The sequence below is a fragment of the Marmota marmota genome, unplaced genomic scaffold, assembly GCF_001458135.2.
Source record: "Marmota marmota marmota unplaced genomic scaffold, marMar, whole genome shotgun sequence".
NCBI lineage: Eukaryota > Metazoa > Chordata > Mammalia > Rodentia > Sciuridae > Marmota > Marmota marmota.
Genome location: NW_025999983.1, coordinates 12,862,033 through 12,883,974, shown reverse-complemented (window position 1 = coordinate 12,883,974; position 21,942 = coordinate 12,862,033). Strand labels below are relative to the sequence as shown.

The 21,942-nt window shown below is 35.1% G+C and overlaps 1 protein-coding gene and 1 long non-coding RNA gene across 7 annotated transcripts; one reads left to right on the top strand and one right to left on the bottom strand.

Moving 5' to 3' along the window:
* Positions 1-1,159: 1,159 nt before the first annotated feature.
* LOC107153148 (ZW10 interactor-like) lies at positions 1,160-8,271 on the bottom strand. Of its 6 annotated transcripts, none has more exons than XM_015498662.2 (8): positions 8,130-8,271; positions 7,023-7,113; positions 6,732-6,855; positions 6,393-6,559; positions 6,208-6,264; positions 5,910-6,052; positions 5,718-5,834; positions 1,160-5,427 (listed from the first exon to the last, which is right to left on the bottom strand). In XM_015498662.2, the coding sequence occupies exons 1-7, from the start codon at positions 8,168-8,170 to the stop codon at positions 5,720-5,722; spliced, it is 738 nt and encodes a 245-aa protein (XP_015354148.1). In that variant the 5' UTR covers positions 8,171-8,271; the 3' UTR covers positions 1,160-5,427; positions 5,718-5,719. The 6 variants fall into 6 exon arrangements, with proteins under 6 accessions (XP_015354148.1, XP_015354150.1, XP_015354149.1 ...); XM_015498664.2 differs by having other exon boundaries at positions 1,160-5,261; XM_015498663.2 differs by having other exon boundaries at positions 1,160-5,258.
* Positions 8,272-11,017: 2,746 nt separating this feature from the next.
* On the top strand, positions 11,018-21,690 carry LOC125617634. The gene is made up of 2 exons (XR_007348719.1): positions 11,018-11,555; positions 12,647-21,690. It is a non-coding gene; the product is annotated as an uncharacterized LOC125617634 (long non-coding RNA).
* The last annotated feature ends 252 nt before the right edge of the window (positions 21,691-21,942 follow it).

Here is a 21,942-nt window from a genome sequence, read left to right as displayed (position 1 = left end):
CAATTTAATATTTAGAAATGCATATTAAATAAGCATCTGAAAATCTAATGTTTATATACTGTAGAGTGTCTTGAAGATTATTATTATTTTTTAAATGCTTTTTTTTTTAAATGTGGTGCTGAGGATCGAACCCAGTGACTCACACATGTGAGGCAAGTGTTCTACTGCTTAGTCACAGCACCAGCCATTGAAGATTATTTTTAAAACTTTGTTAAAAGATTTATGTTTAACTTAACAACATAAGCTGAAGAATTTATACTGCTTAAAAACAATAGTTTAAAAAGTCCTCAACACAAATATAAAATATGTTAATTCTAGAACCAGGTCATTCAAGGTTTCAAGAGCAAGGTATTTCAGTGAAGCACATTAATTAATGGGTTACAAATCCAAACACTAAGTTTCTCAGTGCCTGATAATTCTAAGTATCAAAGGGTTATTTAAAGACTGGACTACAAATAATAATAAAGTGAATTTATTTAATTTCACACTCAGTATTAATTTTTTTTGCATAAAAAAGGCATAAAGAGGTTCAAAATGGAGACAAATATTTTACAAGTTGTGTCGATTCTATAACATAGGATTAAGATGTATCAACCTCAGAAATACTCTAAAATGGGAGAAAATTAATGTGTGAATAATTTTCAAACTTAACAGAAATTTCTCAGATATTATGACTGATAATTCCATATACTTCATAGATATTTGTTTTAATCCTCTTTGGAAGAATATGCTCATGAAAATGATAAAATACACAGACCATTTTCACATAAATATGAACTCATGACAAAGGGGGAAAAAGGCATTTGTTTTTAGGGGACGGTCAACACATTCACTGATTGCCATTTCCATAAAACACAAAATTTTAGTAACGTAAAAAAGAGAAGCAGAAAACAGCCTTTTTTATTAGATTATAAACAGGGTAAAATATTAGAAGTGGCTTGGTTTTATAAATTTTTAAGTTGTAAAGATAGAAGGAGAGGGATTACCTTTGCCAGAAATATCCAGAATATCAAGAATATTTACCTGACAAAAATCACACAAATAAAGAATATTTAATAAACTGTTCCATTTCTTGCACCAGGCCCAGGCAGGCCTACAGAACAGTTTATTGACATGTGACATCACCTGGAATTTTTAAAAAATGTTTATTATCCTTTTAATATTAAAAAAAAAAAAAAAAACTTAGAAAATAGTACCTTGAAAAAGTTTTATCTTTTTTGTACGGTTCCTTTGGAAATTAATACTCCTGACTGGTGGGATGGACAAGGACAGTATGAAAATGATGTGTTAAAGAGAATTTTTAATATTTAGACCTCTGTCAGAAAAAAGGAATAGTTTAGAAAAGGTGGATGGAACAGAAGTTGAAATGTGTAAGTAAAATGCCTTTTCTGGTGTAACTTCTGTGAAACATCGTACAAATTCTTTTTTTCTTTTTTTTTTTTAAAGAGAGAGAGAGAATTTTTTAATATTTATTTTTTAGTTTTTGGTGGACACAACATCTTTATTTTATTTTTACGTGGTGCTGAGGATAGAACCCAGTGCCCCGCGCATGCCAGGCAAGCGCGTGGTTACTGCTTGAGCCACATCCCCAGCCCCATACAAATTCTTTAAGTCAGACTTAAAACCTCATGTATGTGTTATGTTCCTTTTTCATTTTTTTAAAACTATTTATATTTTCAACAAATATTTGTGTATCTTTCCTCTTCAAGCACTACGATTACATATGCACATACAAAATGCATACATAGGTGTGTGTGTGTATATATATATATAACTAATAAATATATAATAAATGAGTTATAGGTTTCATCACTTGATACAAATGAAATAAAAATTAATAGTAAAAATCACAAAAATTGGTGGATGAAAAATGATAAATAATTCTCTCAAATTCATTTAGAAACTAAACAGTATTCTAAAAACATTTGAAAAGTAAAAGCAATGTAAGAAACTTCCTTGAGTTAACACTAAAATTACAATCTATTTAGTAATAATGTATAGATCATGTATTAAAATATGAGATACTCTCAGCATGGTACTCAAATAAAAATGGGCATGCTAAAATGTATTTATCAGAAGAAAGGGGCATTTATCAAATATTATTTCTATTATTTTTTAATTATACAAATATTGAAAAAGAAAGCATAAGAAAACAAAAGACAATAGGAAAATAATAAAAGAACACACTAAAAGCAGTATTAAAGCCATTTTGTGCTTTTTAAATGAAGTAGTAAAAAAGGCAAAAGTCCTCAACAGAAATAAAAAGTGGGAAAACATACAGATATAAAGAACAATAAAACTACATATTTTATAATTTTTCTAAATGTTTCTAAATAGTATCCATGAGTGGACAGAAGTGAACAAAATTCCTCCTGTTTTATATGAGAGTTCAATATATACTTATAAAGTTGAGAAAACAATGAACAGTTCATTGTAAGACTACAACATACAAATACAAAAAATATGTGATACTGGCCCACAAAATTCTAAATTATAAACTCTTCCACCAAGTAGAACAAAGTGTTTACATATATTCGGTCTAAGGTAATAAAATGCTGGCTCGAAATATGATCCTTGAGCCACAACCAAAAATATAACCCCCACCCTTGCTCAAAAAGAGACTCAGGTCTAACTTCTTGAAATAAAAAACAAAAAAAGAAATTAAAACTTAAGTTAATGATTCAACAATTAATCTAGATTAACTACAGGCAATTAACATAACGAATTTAAGGAAACTAGAATGCAACCTAGAGAAAAAGAATAATGATAAATACAAGAGACAGTTAATATGAAGAAAAAATAAAGAAAATCTCATTGAGGTCTTAGAGCAAGGTAATATGAAAGGGTGATAAGAGCACATTTTAAAGCCAATCTGAAAATACATTTTATTTCTTAAAAGACTGACAATTGCAGACTTAGAAAGTCCAGTTAATGCCAAAAAGGGAAAAAAGAAAAAGCACACCCCAAACTATTCATAAACACAATACTATACTCTTAGTACAACTTCAGTAAAGCACCAAAAATAGAGGAGTTGTTTAAGTAGCCAGTGGATAAAACAAAATATCACAGAATGTTAAAACTGATAGCTGATTTGTCATCAGCAAAAATGAAAGTCAGATCAACATGGGAACATATATTTCATGTTAAGTGAAAGTGCCTGACTCCAATCATTTTTTATATAATGAAAGTATTTTCAAGAATTAGGGTGAAATCACTTATTTTTAGGTACTGGGAATTGAATTTAGGGACATTCTACCACTGAGCTACACTCTCAACAATTTTCATTTTTTAGTTTGAGACAGTATTCCATTAAGTTGCCAAGACTGGTCTTGAACTTAACAGTCATGCCTCTTCAGCCTCCCACAATGCTGGGATTACAGGAGTGTGCCACCACTAGAAGCAAAAATATTTTCATATTAAAAACTAAAGTGTTATATAGGCTACAAACACTAAAGGAAAATCTCCACAAGGTGATATTATTTCATATGAAAAGTTCAAAAATGCAAAAATAAAATAGGCAAGAATGGTAAATAAATGAATAAATTAAGCAGTGACTAAATAAAACAAGTCTAATTTGTGAAAACAGGCTACAAGTAATACACTAGGCAAAAACAGTAGTTAATAATGGGATGATCCGTCAATGGTAATGACCTTCTAGACTCCATTTATCGGTGAAGAAGATCAATATTCTTTACACTTAAGATTTTGTTAAGTATAAAAACTAAACTAGTGGAGAAAAGCTTCTAAATAAGAAGAATAAGAATAAGAACAATAAGATACAAAAAAAACAAGATATAAATAAGAGCACATGAAAAAATGACACAAATATAAAATCGAAAAGACAAATATTATAGAACCTTATTTTTTTTATAAAATAGTCTTTTAAATGCTGCATGAAATGGTAAATTTAAGGATGAAGAAAGATTGAAACAAAAATGTTCTACTTGAAAAGTAGGAAAAGATATGACAAAGAATAACCAAAAGAGAATCAGCAAAGTTATATTGATACTAAAAGTATTTAATTTCAAGTCTAAAACCGCTGGCTTAAAGATTAGAGAGCAATGGCACAATAAAGGTAAAGTTCTGGCACAATAAAGATTCAGTTCTGAAGAAAGATATAAATGTCAACATTTATGTACCTTAACAAAGCAGCTGTAAATCACAATAAGCAAACTTAACTACTAAAAGAAATAAACAAAGCCACTATCATAGCTGGAGACTTGAACACATCTCTCAGAGAAGATAATACTCAGACCACAAAAATCTAAGTATATAGAAAATTATAACCAAACACACACATACACAAACATAATCTAACAAACAGAAAATACTACATACAATTCTAAGAGAAACATTCTTTTCTCATATCAGACATTAAAAAAATAAAATAAAAATCGAGGCTTCTGTTTTAAAATTTAATTATGCAGGTAACATTCTCTAGCCAAATTAGAATTTATGAAGATTATCTTCCCACAAAGATAAAGCAGAAAACTTCAAAATTATTATTCAAAGAAATTCAGGAAGAAGAAAAAAAGAGAAAATTAAAAATGGCATGAATTGGATGATTGTGAAAACTTAGAGGAAGAAATTATAATCTTAAGTGTTTATTTGGGAAAACAAATATTGAGAGTTATTATCTGATAAAAATGAGAATTTACAAAAGTAGTATTCTCCACCCAAAGTTACAAGCAAGGAAATGATCCAGAAACCACAAGTTAATGAAACATAACATTCAATGCTGGACTATAAAAACCAATCTTTCAACGTAATAAAATGAACAAGCATCTGAAGAGTAACCAAGGAAAGTATTAGATAACACACAAAGGGGTATCAGGAATGTAACATTAGGCCATTCTTAAAGGTTAAATGAGCTCATCACTGTAGCTCCTCCAGTTCACATCATGGGTCCTTAGCACAACACAGGAACTCAACAAACATTTGGGTTAATGAAAAACAATATCTTCCTCCATTTATCCACCTGTGTAAATAGTCTCCTTGAATTAAGCTCAGCATATTTGCTTCATGTGGATTTCGGCAAAAAACTCAAGGCCCTGGCCATCTACACCATCTATTTCACACCTGTCCCAACACCTATCATGTTATTAGCCTTTGAAAATCTGTAGTTCTTTCTACCAGCTTGTGAAGATGAACAAACAGGTAACTGAGATAGCCAGGACTTTTAATTGACAGACTTCAGAGGCTGACCCACCTAGGTCACAGTCAGAAATCAGGCTGTATTCAAGCATTCATAATCCAATCTGCTGGGGAAGATGGAGAGAGGGTTAGACCAGATGGGTCTGGCATAGGGATGATGAACCAAGCTTCACCATAACATCTCTTTCCTTCTTCCCACTTCCAATCCCATCAATGGGTAGCAGAGCTCAAATGCAGTAAAGGGCACACCAGGGGTTCACCTTCCTTCCATACCTGCAGTTCAGGGACACCAAAGACTGAGATGAGCTGTTGACCTGTTCTAGGGTCTTGCCCAGACTGCTGTCAGCCAGGCAGACAGAGCAAGTTCATGTCTACAGCAGATAGAGGACTACTGGCCTTGGAGAAGTATGGTATGGAAAGTGAGTAATGTCAAGTTCCCAGCTCCTCTACTGCCTTCCCATTTGTTCCAATTCTCATTCACTTTGGAGGACATACCAATCTCTCCCATGATGTCCCCAGTGTTTACCCTCTGTCCAGGGGTTGGGACAACTGCTGGGGCTTACCCTTAAGCAGTTACATGTGGAAGGGTAGCTCCTGTAGTAGCTCTGCTCTCAGCCTCTGCCTCAGGGACCAGCTGCTTACCCTGCAGGGTATACAGGAGCTGAAGGAAGGTCTGGTGCCTGGAAGGAAGTATGTGTAAGGGGAGAGAATCTCAGCTGGATTACATCGATTTTCAGCCAATGTTCCCATCTCACCTCTGCAGTTTATCCTGTTCCCATTCTGCCTGCTTTTTCAAGGTTCCAAGTTCCTGATGTAGCTGCTCAAGCTTCTGCTGAATTCCCTTCTGACGTTCCTTCAGCCCTGCAGAGACTTCTGCCAGACTCTGCAGATGTTTCTCCTATTGGGAATAAAGGTGTAGACAAAGCTCATCCAATGTGGAAGTCTTGGTGCCATCTCTCCAATCCCACCAGCCTAGAACTAGTTCACTGATGGAAACAGAGACCTAGTCATTTCCAATTAGAAATAGGAACCTAGAGAAAAGGAAGGACTCACCTGTTGTAGTTTCCGCTGCTTCTGGGCGGCTTTGAATTTCTCCATTACTGCTTGCTTCTGCAGATAAGCGAGAGAGATGCAAAGAAAATATTTCTTTCAGATAGGGTTTTTGGAGATAGCAATCAGGTTTAGTTTACTCATTCTTTTCCTCTTCATCTCTTCCTTCCCTTCCCTCCCTCAAGCACCTTGGCTTGGAGCTGCTCAAAGGCCTCCTGGAGCTGAACACGCTTCCTTTGGACCTCCTCCATCTGGGGCAGGGCCTGGGTCATGGTGCTTTTTATGGCCTCTACATGCTCTTGATAGGTAGCCTTCAGCTCTTTCCATTGTTCTTTGGCTTCAGTTGCCTTCTGTCCTGAGATGAGCCACCAAGAATGAAGGTATGAGTGAAGCTGGCCTGCAGCCTCCCTCCCTGAAACAGTGGGCCTCAGTCTTCTCTATAGTCAGTTAGCTGACCTAATCCACTTCCTCTCTCCTTGCCCCTCAGACCAGTCCCTACCCGAATCCTAAATCCCTTGACTACTCACGGCTCACGTCTTCAGAAGCCAAGGGGCCCAGGTCCTGGGCAATGTCCTCCTGAGCCAGGAAATTCTGTAGGAAGTATACTACCTGAAGTTGGCTGCAGAGCAGCTTGTCTTTCTTTCGGGAATTCTGTTCAGAAGAAGGGTAGAGGCAGGGAACAGTCATACCTACTTGCAACATAGGCCAACAAAACTGCCTTCCACTTCAGTCTTCATCAATGCTGCCCAGCATCTCAAGAGAAAGCTCTAGAATCAGACCCTGCCTTCTGAAAAGTTGGCTCCCATCAGTGTACATACGCTCAAAAACTCAGCCAGGATCCGAGCTGGCAGCTCCGCCTCTTCCTGTAAGCCTACAGGTTCCCCAATGTCTGCCACTTCAGCCAGGACCCTGAAGGCAAGGAGGCAAGGAAATGGGTGTTTGCAGTTTTCTGGGCTGCCAGCTCTACAGTTCACATAAATAGTTAGAGGATCTATCAATGCTGAGTCTCACCCTGACCAACATCTACACAAAGGCCTGAAGAGTCTATAGCCTAAGACCACTCCTGGGGTGTGTGTGTGTGTGTGTGTGTGTGTGTGTAGAACATAGGGTGGTAATTAAGTGCGTGAAGCAAATCTACAGAGCAAAGGGGATAAAGGAATATGGGAAGAGGGCTGAAATTTTAATGAAAAGTCTCACTAAAAAACTGAGTCAAGAGCTGGGGATGAGGTTCAAGCGGTAGCGCGCCCACCTGTCATGCGCAGGGCGCTTGTGTCCACCTAAAGCTAAAAAATAAATATTTTAAAAAAAGGAAAAAGAAATTGAGTCAAGATGTGAAAGCAGCCAGGGAGAAAGGCAGGCAAAGTTAAGAATATGGGCAGAGCTCTGATGGCCCTTGGAAGCCCTCCTAGCAGGGAGCACTAGTCTTAGGACAGGGTATGAGAATACCTGAGGAAGGACTAAAGACACAGGGCAGGGCATCTCGGTCTTGGGTCTCAGGTTTTTCCTGGCTAGGGACTGAAGGAGGCCACCAGGGAGCAGAGACGGGAAAATATCCCATAGCAAAAAGGTTATTTAGGGAGAGTAGACTGTCTAGGCTGTCTCAAGAGAGTGGAAATTCAGTTAGAATGGCTAATAGGAGTGAAGGGATGTGGAGGACGGGTATGGAACTGTCCTCCTTCTAAGGCACATCTCTGGTGAGAGGGCGAGGCAGGGTGATGATGGTTTTAGTCCCTCAGAAACCGCACTCCTGGAGCCTGCAAGAGGCACTTCAGGAAACTGAGACTGGAAACTGGGATCAGGACCAATTCGTAGAGGAGTCGAACTCCAACAGCTGTTCGGAATCCAAAGAACCAAACATTGTAGATGGGGGCCTGCAGGTTCTCCTCCACCCGGCTCCCAGAGGCCAAATGCTAGCGAATACTTACTCTAAAACTGCAGCTTCCGCCTGCGTCTCTACAGCCTCCATGACCGGGCCGCGCCGCACCACGCTACGCCCAGTTATGTTCCGTTTTGGATTCACCGCGGACTGCGCGCCGGAGCAGGCGATTGAAGGCTGAATCAGTGGGCGGAAATTAAGAACACAGCGCGCTCTAATTGGCTGGTGCGAATTCGCGCCGCACGGTTGACGCAGGCGCAGTTGTGGCCAGGCCGCGGAGAGCGCGCAGGGTTTATGCGCCTGCGCAAGAGGTCGTGGGCGGTGGAGGACAGAGTGCGCGTGAGTTTGTTTTGCGGGTGGGGCTTTTCTTATTTTAGCAGGAAAGCGGAAAGGCCTTGTCTTCACTTTCGCTTTCAGGGAAAATAAAATTCACACTTTATTTTAAAAATGTACGATTTCAGTAGAAAGAAAACAATGGGGCTGTATTCCAAGACGCGGAAGACTTTTGATCAGGGAGCAAGTGATATAGACTCAGAGAGCTTACTGCTTTCAAAGTCTTTTGAAAGATGCAGTGCAAGCAGAGCCTAGAGTATCATCTGTTGACAAGATAAAGCTGAAATTCCGGAAGGTAGTGTTGCCTGCAGAGTACGGAAGATGGAACTGCTCAGAGAGAGAAATTGAATTCTGCAGTTTTCTTGAATATTCAACTGAGTGTTGAGCAGAATGTCTAAGGAAACTTACTGAAAGTTTTTTTTGTTTTGTTTTGTTTTGTTTTGTTTTAAGATACTGGAGCTTACACAAGGTCAGAAATAGTAGTTGTTTTAAGTAATCGGGCTGGAAAACCACACAGTGTTTGGGGCATTGGATAGAATACACAGAGGAGTCTTACTCTAGTAGTGGCAATAATTAAGCCTGGAGTGATCATTGCCTTAGTGCCTCTTAACTTAAAAAGCAAAACCCATTAAATACTCATAAATAAACAAAAAGCTCCACCAACCAATAAATACAATGTGCTATGGCATTCAATTAAAAATTACCAAGCTTACTTAAAAGAAAGCTCACATTGAGGAGCAAAGTTAGTTGTTGATCACAATTGAAATAGTAGAATCAACAAAGACAATAAAGTGATTATTATAACTATATACTGTATGTTCAAAAAGATAAGTAGAGCTATACTTAAAAGTAACAAGTGATGATAACGATTCAGAGATAGAGGAAGTTTCATGGAGATTGGGGGAATGAAAAATGGGTACATCTGCTTTGGAAAACAATCTAGCAGATCCTCCAAGTGTTACATGTAGAATTACCATAGGAGTCATAATTGCACTGCTAGATACGTATTCAAAACAAATGAAAACACATGCACACAAAAGCTTGTACATAAATATCCATGGTAGCATTATTCACAAGGGTCAAAAAGTAGAATCAGTTGGGTGAATGACTGTAATCATAGCAGCTGGGGAGGCTGAGACAGGAGGATCAAAGCCAGCCTCAACAAAAGCAAGGTGCTAAGCAACTCAGGGAGATCCTGTCTCTAAAACGCAAAATAGGGCTGGGGATGTGACTCAGTGGTTGAGTGCTTCTGATTTCAATCCCTGGTACCTCCCCCCACAAAAATGTATTCTACTGTCATGTATGAACTAATTGGGACAAATAAAAAATAGATAATGGACTGTACAAATAAAAATAACAGTAATGTGATTTTAACGCATTGGAAAATAAAATGGAGCAAAAGCTAGTAAGTTGCAAAGCTAAATCTAAAACAAATATGTCTGACATCAAAGGCTGCATTACTGAATGTTCCAACTAGAGTGAAATCTGAGGTGGTGGTGGTGGTGGTTGTTTTTAATAATAAAACTCAGCCTTTGTTCAAGGCCTGTTTTTTCTTGAATAATGAACAACTTACTCTTGACCTGGTACTCAATATATGTTTTTAAAATTGATTTGAAGTGGCTTAATGTTACATTTTGTTACTCTCCTACCTACATGCAATAGTAGTGTTTTACCCAAAAATGTCTTATATTTTGTTTATAAAATCTTAAATACTTTATTGAAAATTTCACACATTAGAGTAGTTGAGAGAGGGCATATCTCAGTGTAAACATTTTTTTTTAAATACTTTTCAGTCACCCCAGTCACCAACATTTTAGAATTTTATATCTACAATTATATTTTCTATGTATGTTTTATATGGAAGACGAGAGGTTTGGGGAATGCATTTAAGGTGATGAAAACCCAATCTTAGCTATGAAAAGCATATTTCATCAGAGAAAAGGAGTTGCCCCTAAGGATGCGTCTAGTCAAATTTCTTACAGCACAGTTCATGGAAATGTAAATATCATGATTTTGGAATAAGATTTAAATTTAGTCTTAGTTTAACTACCTGGTCCCTTTGTGATTTTTTATCAAGAATTTAATCTTATAATTTATTAAGTAACAATAGTAATGATGTGACAATATTTCTTGAGGAAAACCATAAAAAATAATATTGAAAAATTCTCAACCTATGCTTGACACAAAGTGAATGTTAGACATTTTAATTTATGTTTCCAAGAGCCCCTTTTGAGTCATATTTAAATAAAAGCCAGAATATGAATAACTTCAGAAGCGATTTGGGAATAATCTGTTATATAAGAATTAAGGAAATGCTTAATGTATAAAACATGCATCAGACTAATTCCAATAAGCTTATCTCTTCCAATTACATTAATGTTTAGTATGTTTTGTAATCTATACCTTTTATAGTTTCTGATCATTCATTTTTCAGTGTCAACTTGCAGTAGACTTATGACTCTAATTTGGGGCTTTACTAAAAGAACAATTAAGAAATACCATTCCAGATGCTTAACATTTAGCACAGAAAGCCATAACTGTTCTTGCATGAACTATGATGCAGAGAGTCGGTGTTAGTAGGATGTTAGCTACAGCTGTGCTTTGCTGGAATTTTCAGATCCAGATATTGTATTTCATTTCAGGAAGAATCTTCATGTTTAGCATCTAAATTGCAGATCATAAGGCAATTCTTGCCTTGGCTTGCTAGTTCCAGATGGATAGATTCTGACTTACACACTGTTCAATTCCCTATTTAGTCTGTCATCCCTCTAACAATGCTCAGCATCCATGCAATTTGGACACGGACCATCTGAACTAAATTGCAAAGCCCTCATGAGAAAGGATGTCTCACTAGGAGAAAATGCCCATGAAAGCCTATTGAATCTTTTCTAATCACAGCCAAAACCTCCAGTTTCTTACTCTTTGTTTTCTGACAGTAATGAACCAAAACACTATGATGAAAGCTTAGACACCATAGGGATTATTTTTAAGTCTTAAACTTATTTTTATGTATCTTCTACTTGTAATCATGTTTAGGTTGTTCCCATGGCTTCAGTGTAATTCTCAAGGAATATAATTTCGCCTTACCAGTACAGATCTTCCCTTTTCAAGAAGAGTAATATGTTACTCTTCATGGTTCAAGGTAAGCAATAAGTTGATTTGGATTTCCCATTCAATAGTCATCAATATGTACCCAGAGACAGCAAGCATTTCATACATACATAAAATGATTGACTCAGAAAGAAAAAGAATGAGGATGTGATATGCTGATTTTGCCCCATATTATTTATATCCCTCTGGTGTATAATACTGCAGTATTACTATAGAAATCACCCTTTGAAATGTTTAAAGATGATTATGAAAAAAAGTCCTAAATCCTCAGGTGAGTTTGTATTTCTATTATATAATGTGCATTAAAAATAAGTTATTTATTAACCCTTTTATCTCTAAATACCTATGTTTGAAACCAATATGGTTTGGACAGTTATTTTAGTTTTCCCAGTGAGTAATTTTTTGAAAACATGGTGATTACAGTATTTGCTTTCATTGTTTCATTGTCAAGATGTACAGTACTATTGTAAAAATGGTGATATTTAAAGAGGTTTTATGGTAGTTCTTTGCTTAGTTTATTTTTTACATTTTAGTACTATTATTATTTTCTCAAACAGTCTCCTATTGCTCACATTCATCTTAAAGTTATGGTTCAAGTGATCCTCCTGCCTCAGCCCCCTCAGTGCTAAGACTAAAGGCAAACACCACCTGCACCCAGATCTTGCAATTTAAAATATATAGATGTGAATTTTTATTAAGAGATATAAAGATACTTACTTTCCATATTAAAATTTTAAATCAAATAAATTGACTTCAAAAATCCTCCACTAATTAAAATTCTTTCAAGTTATAGCATTATTTTAATTGCATTATCCTGGTTTTCTCGTGAGATTAAGCATCTTTCCTTAGTTCCTGTTTTTCTAAGAGACAATTAAAATATCTATCTAATTATAGGATTTCCTGAGGTTTTCCTGGTTCTTGGTATAACGAGTCATTTTTTTCATGTATCCCAGACATTTTGACAATTTTGTTAGGAGATTCTATCTCTAAGTCTTCTTTTTTAGTAGATAGTCACTCTTTTAAGTTTAATGTATAAATTTTAATATACTTACATGAGATTTAATTCTCAGAGTTTAGTTTCTGAACCCTTGCAATGCTAATTTTGTCTGCTTTGTTTTACAGTGCTGCTGGAGCTCCTGTGTAATGCCAGCTGGTTCCAACTAAGGGACCTCAGGGCATTCTTTTAGGGTAAGGAAGAAGCCATTGGACTTAAGTCTTTCCTTTCCCTAGGTTAAAGTCAGGGAGACACGGGGCTTTGCTACTGCTATGGTTTTGTTCAGAGGGGATCACTCTTTAAGCTCTGGTTCAGGATAAGGAATGGATAGCTGGTATGAATAAGAATTTACTACTGCCATTACTGTTAATGAACAGGACCAAAAGGAGACCCTTTTTGGGGGGAGGGGGCGGGGAGAAATGCTTGGATCTGCACACTAGGTGTGTTGAATTTCTGTTTTCTCAGGACTTCTGCTAGGATTGAATGTGTTTCTCCTTTTTTATTTTTTTTTTCTTATTTTCTTCTCTATTGGTTATTCTTATGTCAAGCTTCTCTACTACCTGGGTATATGAGAAGTAAAAATAAAACCCAGGGAACTCACCACATCATTATTTATGAAGTCGTACACTCTCTAGCTTGTCTTCCTCCTTCCTTTGAGATATTAGAATCCTCTTATTGTTGTCTGTTAAATAAGTTTCAGAATATATAATTACTCTTAAAAAGGAGGTACAAAGAAAAATGGATCTATACTATCTTTTTTCTAAATCCTTAGCTATTAATTTTATGACTATGTTTATATTTTCATATTATAAAAATTAGCAATGATACCAGAACATGTTAGGTACTGGGAAAACAAAATTGTGAATAAGTAAATTATTGTGTAAGTGGTTATATACATAAAGGAAGAAAGGGAGGAAGGAAGGCAGAAAGAAAGGAAAGAAGGAGGAAGGAAGAGGAAGAGCAAATACAGCAAATACAACATCCTGTTGTCAGTGTACTATTTTAATAACAGTATTATACACTGGAAATTACACCACTCATGTTACTAACCAATGTAGAATTTTTGGTAACTGATTTAAATTCTATAAACTTACATTTTTTTTGTTTATGTAATTAAAGAGTTTGCTTATAATTTGTGATTTCTTGTAGTTATAAATGTTCTGGTTCTTAAACAGTTTCTCTAGAAGTCATAGTCAGTGCTCTATTAAAAATGGTTTACTATTAAGCTTATAGTTGCATCTCCCAAGGCAGCATGCAGGCCCTTTGACACAGCTGTGCAGTAGAGGGAAACAGCAGCAAGTCAATTGAATTGGTGTAAAACAATAGGGGATTCTGTATATTTTCCTAAGAAATGGCATATGTGGGGCATGTGTCAAAGAGGTTGAACTTCCAAATATGAAAGGCTCAACAGAGTTTTCACCTGTGAGCAGCTGGTCACACACCTTTGGTTTTCCAAATACGTTCACATGTTGAGAGAATCTCACCCAGTGGCTATTATATTTGAATATCAAGGACAAACATGTCATGGCTAATGCCCATCCAACTGTTAATGCAGTCTGTTCCTTTATTGGAACTTCTGTCCCCAATCTAAAGGATATTTCATTGAATTAATATACTCTGCCTTGATGATCAAGAAAGTATGTAGGTTTGCAACCATTATCATCTAAACTTTTTTAAAAAATGTTTTTAGTTGTCAATGGACCTTTATTTATTTATTTATTTTTATGTAGTGCTGAGGATCGGACCCAGTGCCTCACACATGCTAGGCAAGTGCTCTACCACTGAGCCTAAAAACCCCAGTCCTAAACTTTTTGAATATGCTAAGGGTGTATATTTTTAGTCTCTTGGCCCAAACTCACTAGTGACTATATATAAAGAGTATTAAACAAACATCTTGGAATTGAGATTAAAATTATCAAAAAAAAAAAAAAATATATATATATATATATATATATATATAACTATCATTAAGATGCTATTGAAGACAATATCATGAATAGGTTCCACAAACACATGGAAACACACATATTTCTGTATAGGTATAAATTTTACATTGCCCTTAACAGATATATATTGTTCTACCAGAGTATGTGTGTGTGTGTGTATGTGTTTTCTCTATCTCCCTTTGTACACACACATGCACAGGGCATGTGGTGCCTGTTTTCAGATGCAAGTAGGAAAACTCAGGACTTTGTGTTGAGTATTCACTCCACACTGAGATTTGAGCCCCAGAACTTTACTAACTCTTTTAATACATATTTTGAAGACCTAATGTATGCCACACCATATACATTGTGGACTGCATCATATAGTGTATAAATAAAATAAATGTGGAAGTTCATCTATTTGGTAAAAACTTGAAAGAGCAAATCTCTACATATTTTACTAGTTCCAATATGATGTTGACTCTGCTGGTACCTTTTTTCTCTTTATCCACTTTACGTCTCAATTTTCACTATCCCATGCTTCCTACCCCAAAGTAAAATCTGCTTTCTATTACCCTTAACATTTCTCACATCCTCTCTCTTTTTACTGAAATACTATCTCATCTTCTGAAACTTGACACTGGGGTACAAATTTTCATTTACTCTTTTGTCTCTATCTTTGACATCAGTTCTTCTGGAAGGTCTTTTCTGGTGACCTGGTAGCCATGGAAGGCTAGAAAAGTGCTCCTCTACTTTTCTCCCATATCATTCTCTATCCACCATCTTGGACTATTTCTTATTATGTAGTTATGGACAATGTTATATGGACAGAACTACATATTTAATGGTTTCTAGCCTGGAGAGATTTACAACATCTTTTTTTAAAAAATCTTTAAATTGTGGTAAAAGCAAAAATCATGAAATTTACATTCTTAGCAAATGTTTGAGAGAAATACATTATTGTCAGCTACATATTCATAGTTGTACAGCAGATGTCTAGAACCTTTTCATCTTCTTAACTGAAGTTCCTACACATCAAACAACAATTTTCCATTTACCCCTTTTTCCAGCTCCTGTCAGCTACAATTCTACTTTAAGCTTCTAAAAGTTTGAGACTTTTAAGATACCTCATATAAATGGAATGATGAAATATTCATCATCCCCTGGCTGGATTATTTTATCAAACATAATGTCATAAAGATTCAGTGACATTGTAGTGTGATAGAATTCTCTTCAGTTCTTAAGGCGATCCTCTGGTAGCCCCTTGAAAAGTCAGAATTTTGGACACATGTTCCATTCCTTTTTTGTTTCCCAAGGAAGAAGCCATAATTTGGGTGTTTCTTTCCAAACATTATCTATGCAAGACTTGAAGAACCGATGCAATTTAAGTGCAATGAATTTTCTTATTCATTATTAGGAGATTCTTAACTTTCAGCACCATCTTATTTCAGGAATTATGAATTATCTTTGGAAAATGTATTTTTAGATGGTGCTTAGGTGGTGAGAACCAGGGCTTTATGTTATTATTTTGATATCTTGCTGACATCACCCTTAGACCTTGATCGTCTTGAGTGGCATAGTTTTCTTAGTACAAAGCCTAATAAACAGTAGATGCTCAACAAATATCCATAAAATCTGAAAAAAAAAATAATCCCAGTTAAGGTTTAGAATACCGAATTTATTTTTAAATGACATAATATATAATTTTGATATAATTTTAATATATCATGGTAAAACAACATAAACAACAAAATTGAGTCTTCATCTGTTTTTCTGATGCATAAATATAACAAAGAAAACTAAAGAAAAAAAAAGATAAAGGAATCAAAACAAACCTAAAGAAATGGGTGTAAAAATTTTTGGTCAGTTCAAGACAATGTATTGCATCCCACCAGAATTCATATGTTGAAGCCCTACTCTCCAAAGTGGCTATATTTGGAGATAAGATCTTTAAGGAGGTAATTAAGGTTGAATGAAGTCATGAGACCAAGTAAGAATAAAGCAAAAAGGAGGTAGACTGGAAGTTAAGGAGAGAGGTCTCTCCAGAAACTAACATTGTCAGATCCCTGATTTTGGACTTATTTATTATTATTTTTGCATTTCCTAAACTCATTTTGGTATCATGTTTTATTTGGTCTTAGGGATTGAAATAACATTTCCTGTTATTTGGATAACTGGAATGCTTTATCTCATTGCTCTGTCCAGAAGAATTAATCATTGAAGAATATTAAAATTAACTAATAATATAGGCAAAAAATAATTTGTATTTAAGACTGAGGACCATATATTGCATTAACAACTTCCCTTTATTTAATCAGTGCTTCTTTATATAATAAAGCAATGTATACATAGAGCCAGTTAATAGAAAAGAAGGAAAGGCAATTTGATATGTGTTTCTGCATGTGGGATATTTACTTAAATAGAACAAAAATTTTAAAAACTAGAACATTTTAATTTAAATGTAACAATATATAATCGTACATAAATACTTTTGAAACTGCACTGTTTCTTATGAAAAAAAATCTGTGTATACAAAATGAATGTAATAATTTTAAATGAATAACAAAATGCAAGAAGGAATATATGTGGGTATTTCTGTTACTGAAAAAAAAATTAAATTGAAATTGAATGTGTAATTATCCACTTTCCACTAATGGAATTTTATGCCTGCTGTATTTATATTGTATCTGGGGCTTGAGTAGCTAGTCACATTCTTATATGCTGAATGTGTAGGTTTCGAGATTATTGGAAACAATGAAAATAAAACCTGAAAATGAAGAAAAAGAAGGGCAAAATTACTGGAATTCAAAGAACAGAAAAGGAGAAAGTCTTCTGCCTCTGGACTAAGGAAACTTTACTTGTAAAGAAAGGGAAGTGGGGCAAACAGATTCTAGTGAAATTTTGATGATCTCAGTTCTTTATTAAGTGAAATTAATTTTAGCTTCAACATTATAACAAGGTACTATCAAGTATAGAAAAAGAACTGAATCCATAATCAAGATACCCCTAGTCTTGGGTTCACCTTCATCCAGACATGTGATTTTGTATGAGCTGATTCACCTCTACAGGCTGAAGTGCCTTCTGTAAAATGAAGGAAACATGCCCAATGACCTTTAGAGCACCGTAAACTCTATGATAACTGATAATGTTACTACACTTCTTTATTTCCTATCGTGATAGCATTTTCTCTTTAAAATACCAGAGTGGAACTGAGTGCAACGAGAAACACATTCTGAAACTCTCTGGAGTTGTTGCAGATTTTGAACTACATAATATAAAATTATCTGCTGAAGTTTGTCTTTTAGCCAAGGGATATAAAATAAATTTTTTAGTGACTCTTATTTTCATCTTTGTGCAAAAGAAATTTTGTTACATGTGCTTAAAAGAAATTACTCCTATTTATATCAATCCAAAGCTCAGGAAAACCTGTGATGGGCCTTTCAATTAACACTGCAATCATCCATCATATGTTAAAACTAAAGTCATTAACACAAAGGATCATGGATAATAAATTAACTATGCTGGATATGACATAAATATATTTTAGATATTTTCAAAAGTATAAACACTGTTGATGTAATTTTTCTATCTCCTCTTTTGCTGACCTTCCTGTTTTCTTTTACCTTTCCTGAGAGGAAGAGTGGGGTCAAAGATGAAAAGCTTTTTGAATCCTAATTTGACCTCTAGTTTTCTCAAGATCTCACCCTAAATGCAATTTATGCCAGTAGGTACCTTCCTCATAGATATAATAAAGATTAATGAGCTGTATTTTTAAACTTACCATTATAATTTTCCCACATGTTGGGCTGTTGGCTCATCTCTAGAGGAACTATAGCTATAAACCTTATCAAGTGGAAATAATAATGTGTTTGGGAAAAAGGAAAAATGTTTTGCATTTTGGCAACTTTTTCCTAATTAACCTTTATTCCTTTTAAGAAGGATGAAGCATCACTTCAAAAAGATTAAATTAATACACCTTGTATTAGTGTTAATTCAGTACATAACTATTCTCCAAAGCTCCCAAATAGATTTAACACATCTGAATATAAATAGGAGAGTAGGAAAGAATTTCAGTTAATAAGTAATAAAATGGAAAAGGGAACCAAGTATTCAGGATCTCAAATGATGACTTATTAGCTGTGTTCTTATATCTGACTCATTTTGTATCTCTAGGTATTCAAAAAATGGGAATCTTGATTCTTTACTAGACTTAGGGCAACAAATTATAGCTACTCTTTTGAGGCCCCAGGTAGTTTTGAGAGCCAGGATTCACATGGTAACATTTAAGCCCAGTCTAGTATAAGGCTGGCAGGTAAATATTGAGAAGGGAAGCTGTCAGAGGACCAGAGAATAGCATGTGAGAAACTCCAAGATAGGAATAATTTTAAAAACACTAAGACTAAAAAAGTTATGATGTGGTCACAGTATGGACACAGGAGAAGATGGCTAAAAGTAGGAGCTGGATCATACATAGCTAATAGGTCAACTGAAAGACATTTTCCCCCCATAGGTAATTGTACGACAATGAAAGATTTTAATCATGAATGTACATTTCCTTTTAAGTTAAAATAAGCTTCCTGGTTACTATGTGGAGAATGAATTAATTACAAGCAAGTTTGTCTCCCTAATCGACATACATGATTTTGGAGGCTAAGTCCAAAATCTGAAGTTTGAGTCAGCAGGCTGGAAACCCAGAAGAGCAACTATATGGATGAATCCTGAAATCAACCAGTCTGACAGACTGGTCTTTGTGTTCTAGTCCAGCCTTCAATTGATTGGATAGGGACCTACCCAAATTATGGGGGTGGAGGGTAATCTGCTTACTTAAAGAACATCAATTTTATTGCTAATACCATTCAAAACACCCTCTAAATTCAAGCTTAAAATTAAACATCTGGGGTCCTTTTCCCAACTATCTGTAAGGAGTGAAGCACCAAAATATGGGTAAATGCTAAAATGAATCCCTTAAAGATAAGCAAATATTTGCTAGAGAGACAAAATATGTTTACACACATGGGACAGGAAAGCACCTAAACCGAGAGACAGAAATTTTGAGGCAGGGGAACAAGCATGAATCATTCCAGTTGCTCACTTTGTGTTATAAGTTAGCTTTTCATGTCAGTAACACTACTTAACACTTCTATACTTGGAGTATTCAGTGTAATCATTGAGGGGCTAGACCTTTATTGTGGAATTAGCCAAATTTATTTTGTAGACCCTAGATTTGAGGGTCTATATGCAAAACTGATTATGTGATGAATAAGAGGTACTTATCACATCTTTTATTACTCTAGAAAAAATTTCCCCAGATTTGCCACACTGGAGTTTCAGATTCCCAAATTAACCTCAGTAACATAAAATGCGCCTGTGCTCATAATTTCATCAACTTTCATTAAGTTGCAATTGGAGAGAAGGCCCACTGGAAGTACATAATCATTTTAGTAAATTTCTCTTCACTTCCCTAGATATATAGCTTCCTTTGAAATCAAACACTTATAGAAATGTTGATTATTTGATTGGCATAAAAATGAGGCATTTTTTGAGTGGTTCCTTTCATTTTTCTATTTCTCTGATTTTCACACAAAATACTTTAATCTTTCCTCTGGGGAAAACTGTTATATAGTGAATAATACAGGCTTTGAAACTTCAAAGTACTTATACATGTTTTTAGTGATTTTATGAAAAGTCTAACAAGTTTCTGTAATCCAGAGTATACTTTTTTAAAAATAAAAAATAAGTAAGTAAATTAATTAAAAGAGAAAATTTTGCATACCAGGAAATCCTACAGAAGCATTTTCTTCTTGCTATGATGTAAAAGAACTGAGAGTCACATTTTGCAACATAGAACTGAGCCACCATATGTGAAAAATCTTATTGATGTGGTATCCATCTCTTTACCTGAGGCACTTTGGTCCTGAAAATTTATGTGTATGAGTCTGCAGACTAGAGTGGAATTTTCTAATAGTGTAGCTTTCCTGATCATGTACTTAAAAGTATTAAATATGACAGTTTCTCCTTTCTTTCTTTCAATCTTTCTTGCTTTATGGTTGTATGTAAATGCCCTTACTAAACATAGCAAGAAGGGCATGCTCTGATGAAGTAAGACCAGTGATTGAGATTTAGAAGTTCCTTTAGGAACAAATTTCATACTTTATAAACTATTTATTTATAAATAAATAATATTTATTAATGGATAAATAACTAGCACATGCAATGTCATTAAAAAGTGCAAATGGGAGGTGCAAGGCCTTCAAACATGATGTGCTCCCTGCCTGACCACTCCTCCCCTTATTTCTCACATGATATATTCCTTTCTTTCTGGTCTCAGTGGAAGATCTTCAAAAAGCCCTCTCCAAGCTATTTTTGTATCACTTATGAGATGGATTATTTTATATGTCAGCTTGACTGAGCCATGTGGTGGTGACCAGAGTTTGGTTAAACATTTTGGATGTGGCTGTGAGGGTGTTTCTATACAAGAAAAATATTTGGATCAATAGACTTGAGTAAACCAGATTGCCCTTCCTAAGGTAGATGGTCTTTACTGATCAAATCCAGTGAGTCCTGAATATAACAAAAGGCCATGTAGGGGAATATTCACTTCTTCTGCCTGGATATTTTAGAGCTGGGACATTGTCCTTCCCTGCATTTACAGGAACTGCATCACTAGCCGTCCTGGGTCTACAGTTTGTGGGCAGACTCAGCCTACATAATTGCATGAACCATTTCCTTATAACTCCTCTCTTTTTCCATTTATATGGTCTCCCATTGGTTCTGTTTTCCTGGAGAACCTTGAGTAATAACAATATTTCTTTATACAATACTTTCTGAAAATCATAATTATATATTTATTCACCTGTTTACATTGTTGGCATATCTCTATAATGTGAAATAAATCTTGTGAAGGCAAATTGCTTGTCTTTGCTCACTACTGTGTAACCAACATCTAGCATAGTGCTTGGAATGTGAAGGTAATAAATAAATTTATGTTAATTAAAAAATTAGGGAGAGGGAGCATGGGAAGAAGAGACAAACTCTAGATAGGGCAGAGGGGTTGGAGGGGAAAGGAGGGGGCATGGGATAATTAATGATGGTGGAATGTGATGATCATTATTATCCTAAGTACAGGTATGGAGACATGAATTGGTGCGAATATACTATGTATACAACCAGAGATATGAAAAATTGTGTTCTATGTATGTAATAAGAATTGTAATGCATTCTGTTGTCATATATAAATAAAAAATAATTGATTTTAAAAATCTGTTTTTTCAATATTGGATTAATTAATCTTTGAGCTTTAGTTTTCTTATGTTTAAAAGAGAAAATTATATTTTTCTTTTTCTGTTAAATCAGTTTATGTGAGGATCAATTTGGAAATGCATGAGAAAGTATTTTCAACTTCGAAATGCCATAGACATATTGAAGTTTTTTTCAAGTACAGTTACATCTATCAGATTATTAAATGTACATGGTAAGCAGCGCAGTTTTAATAGCTAATC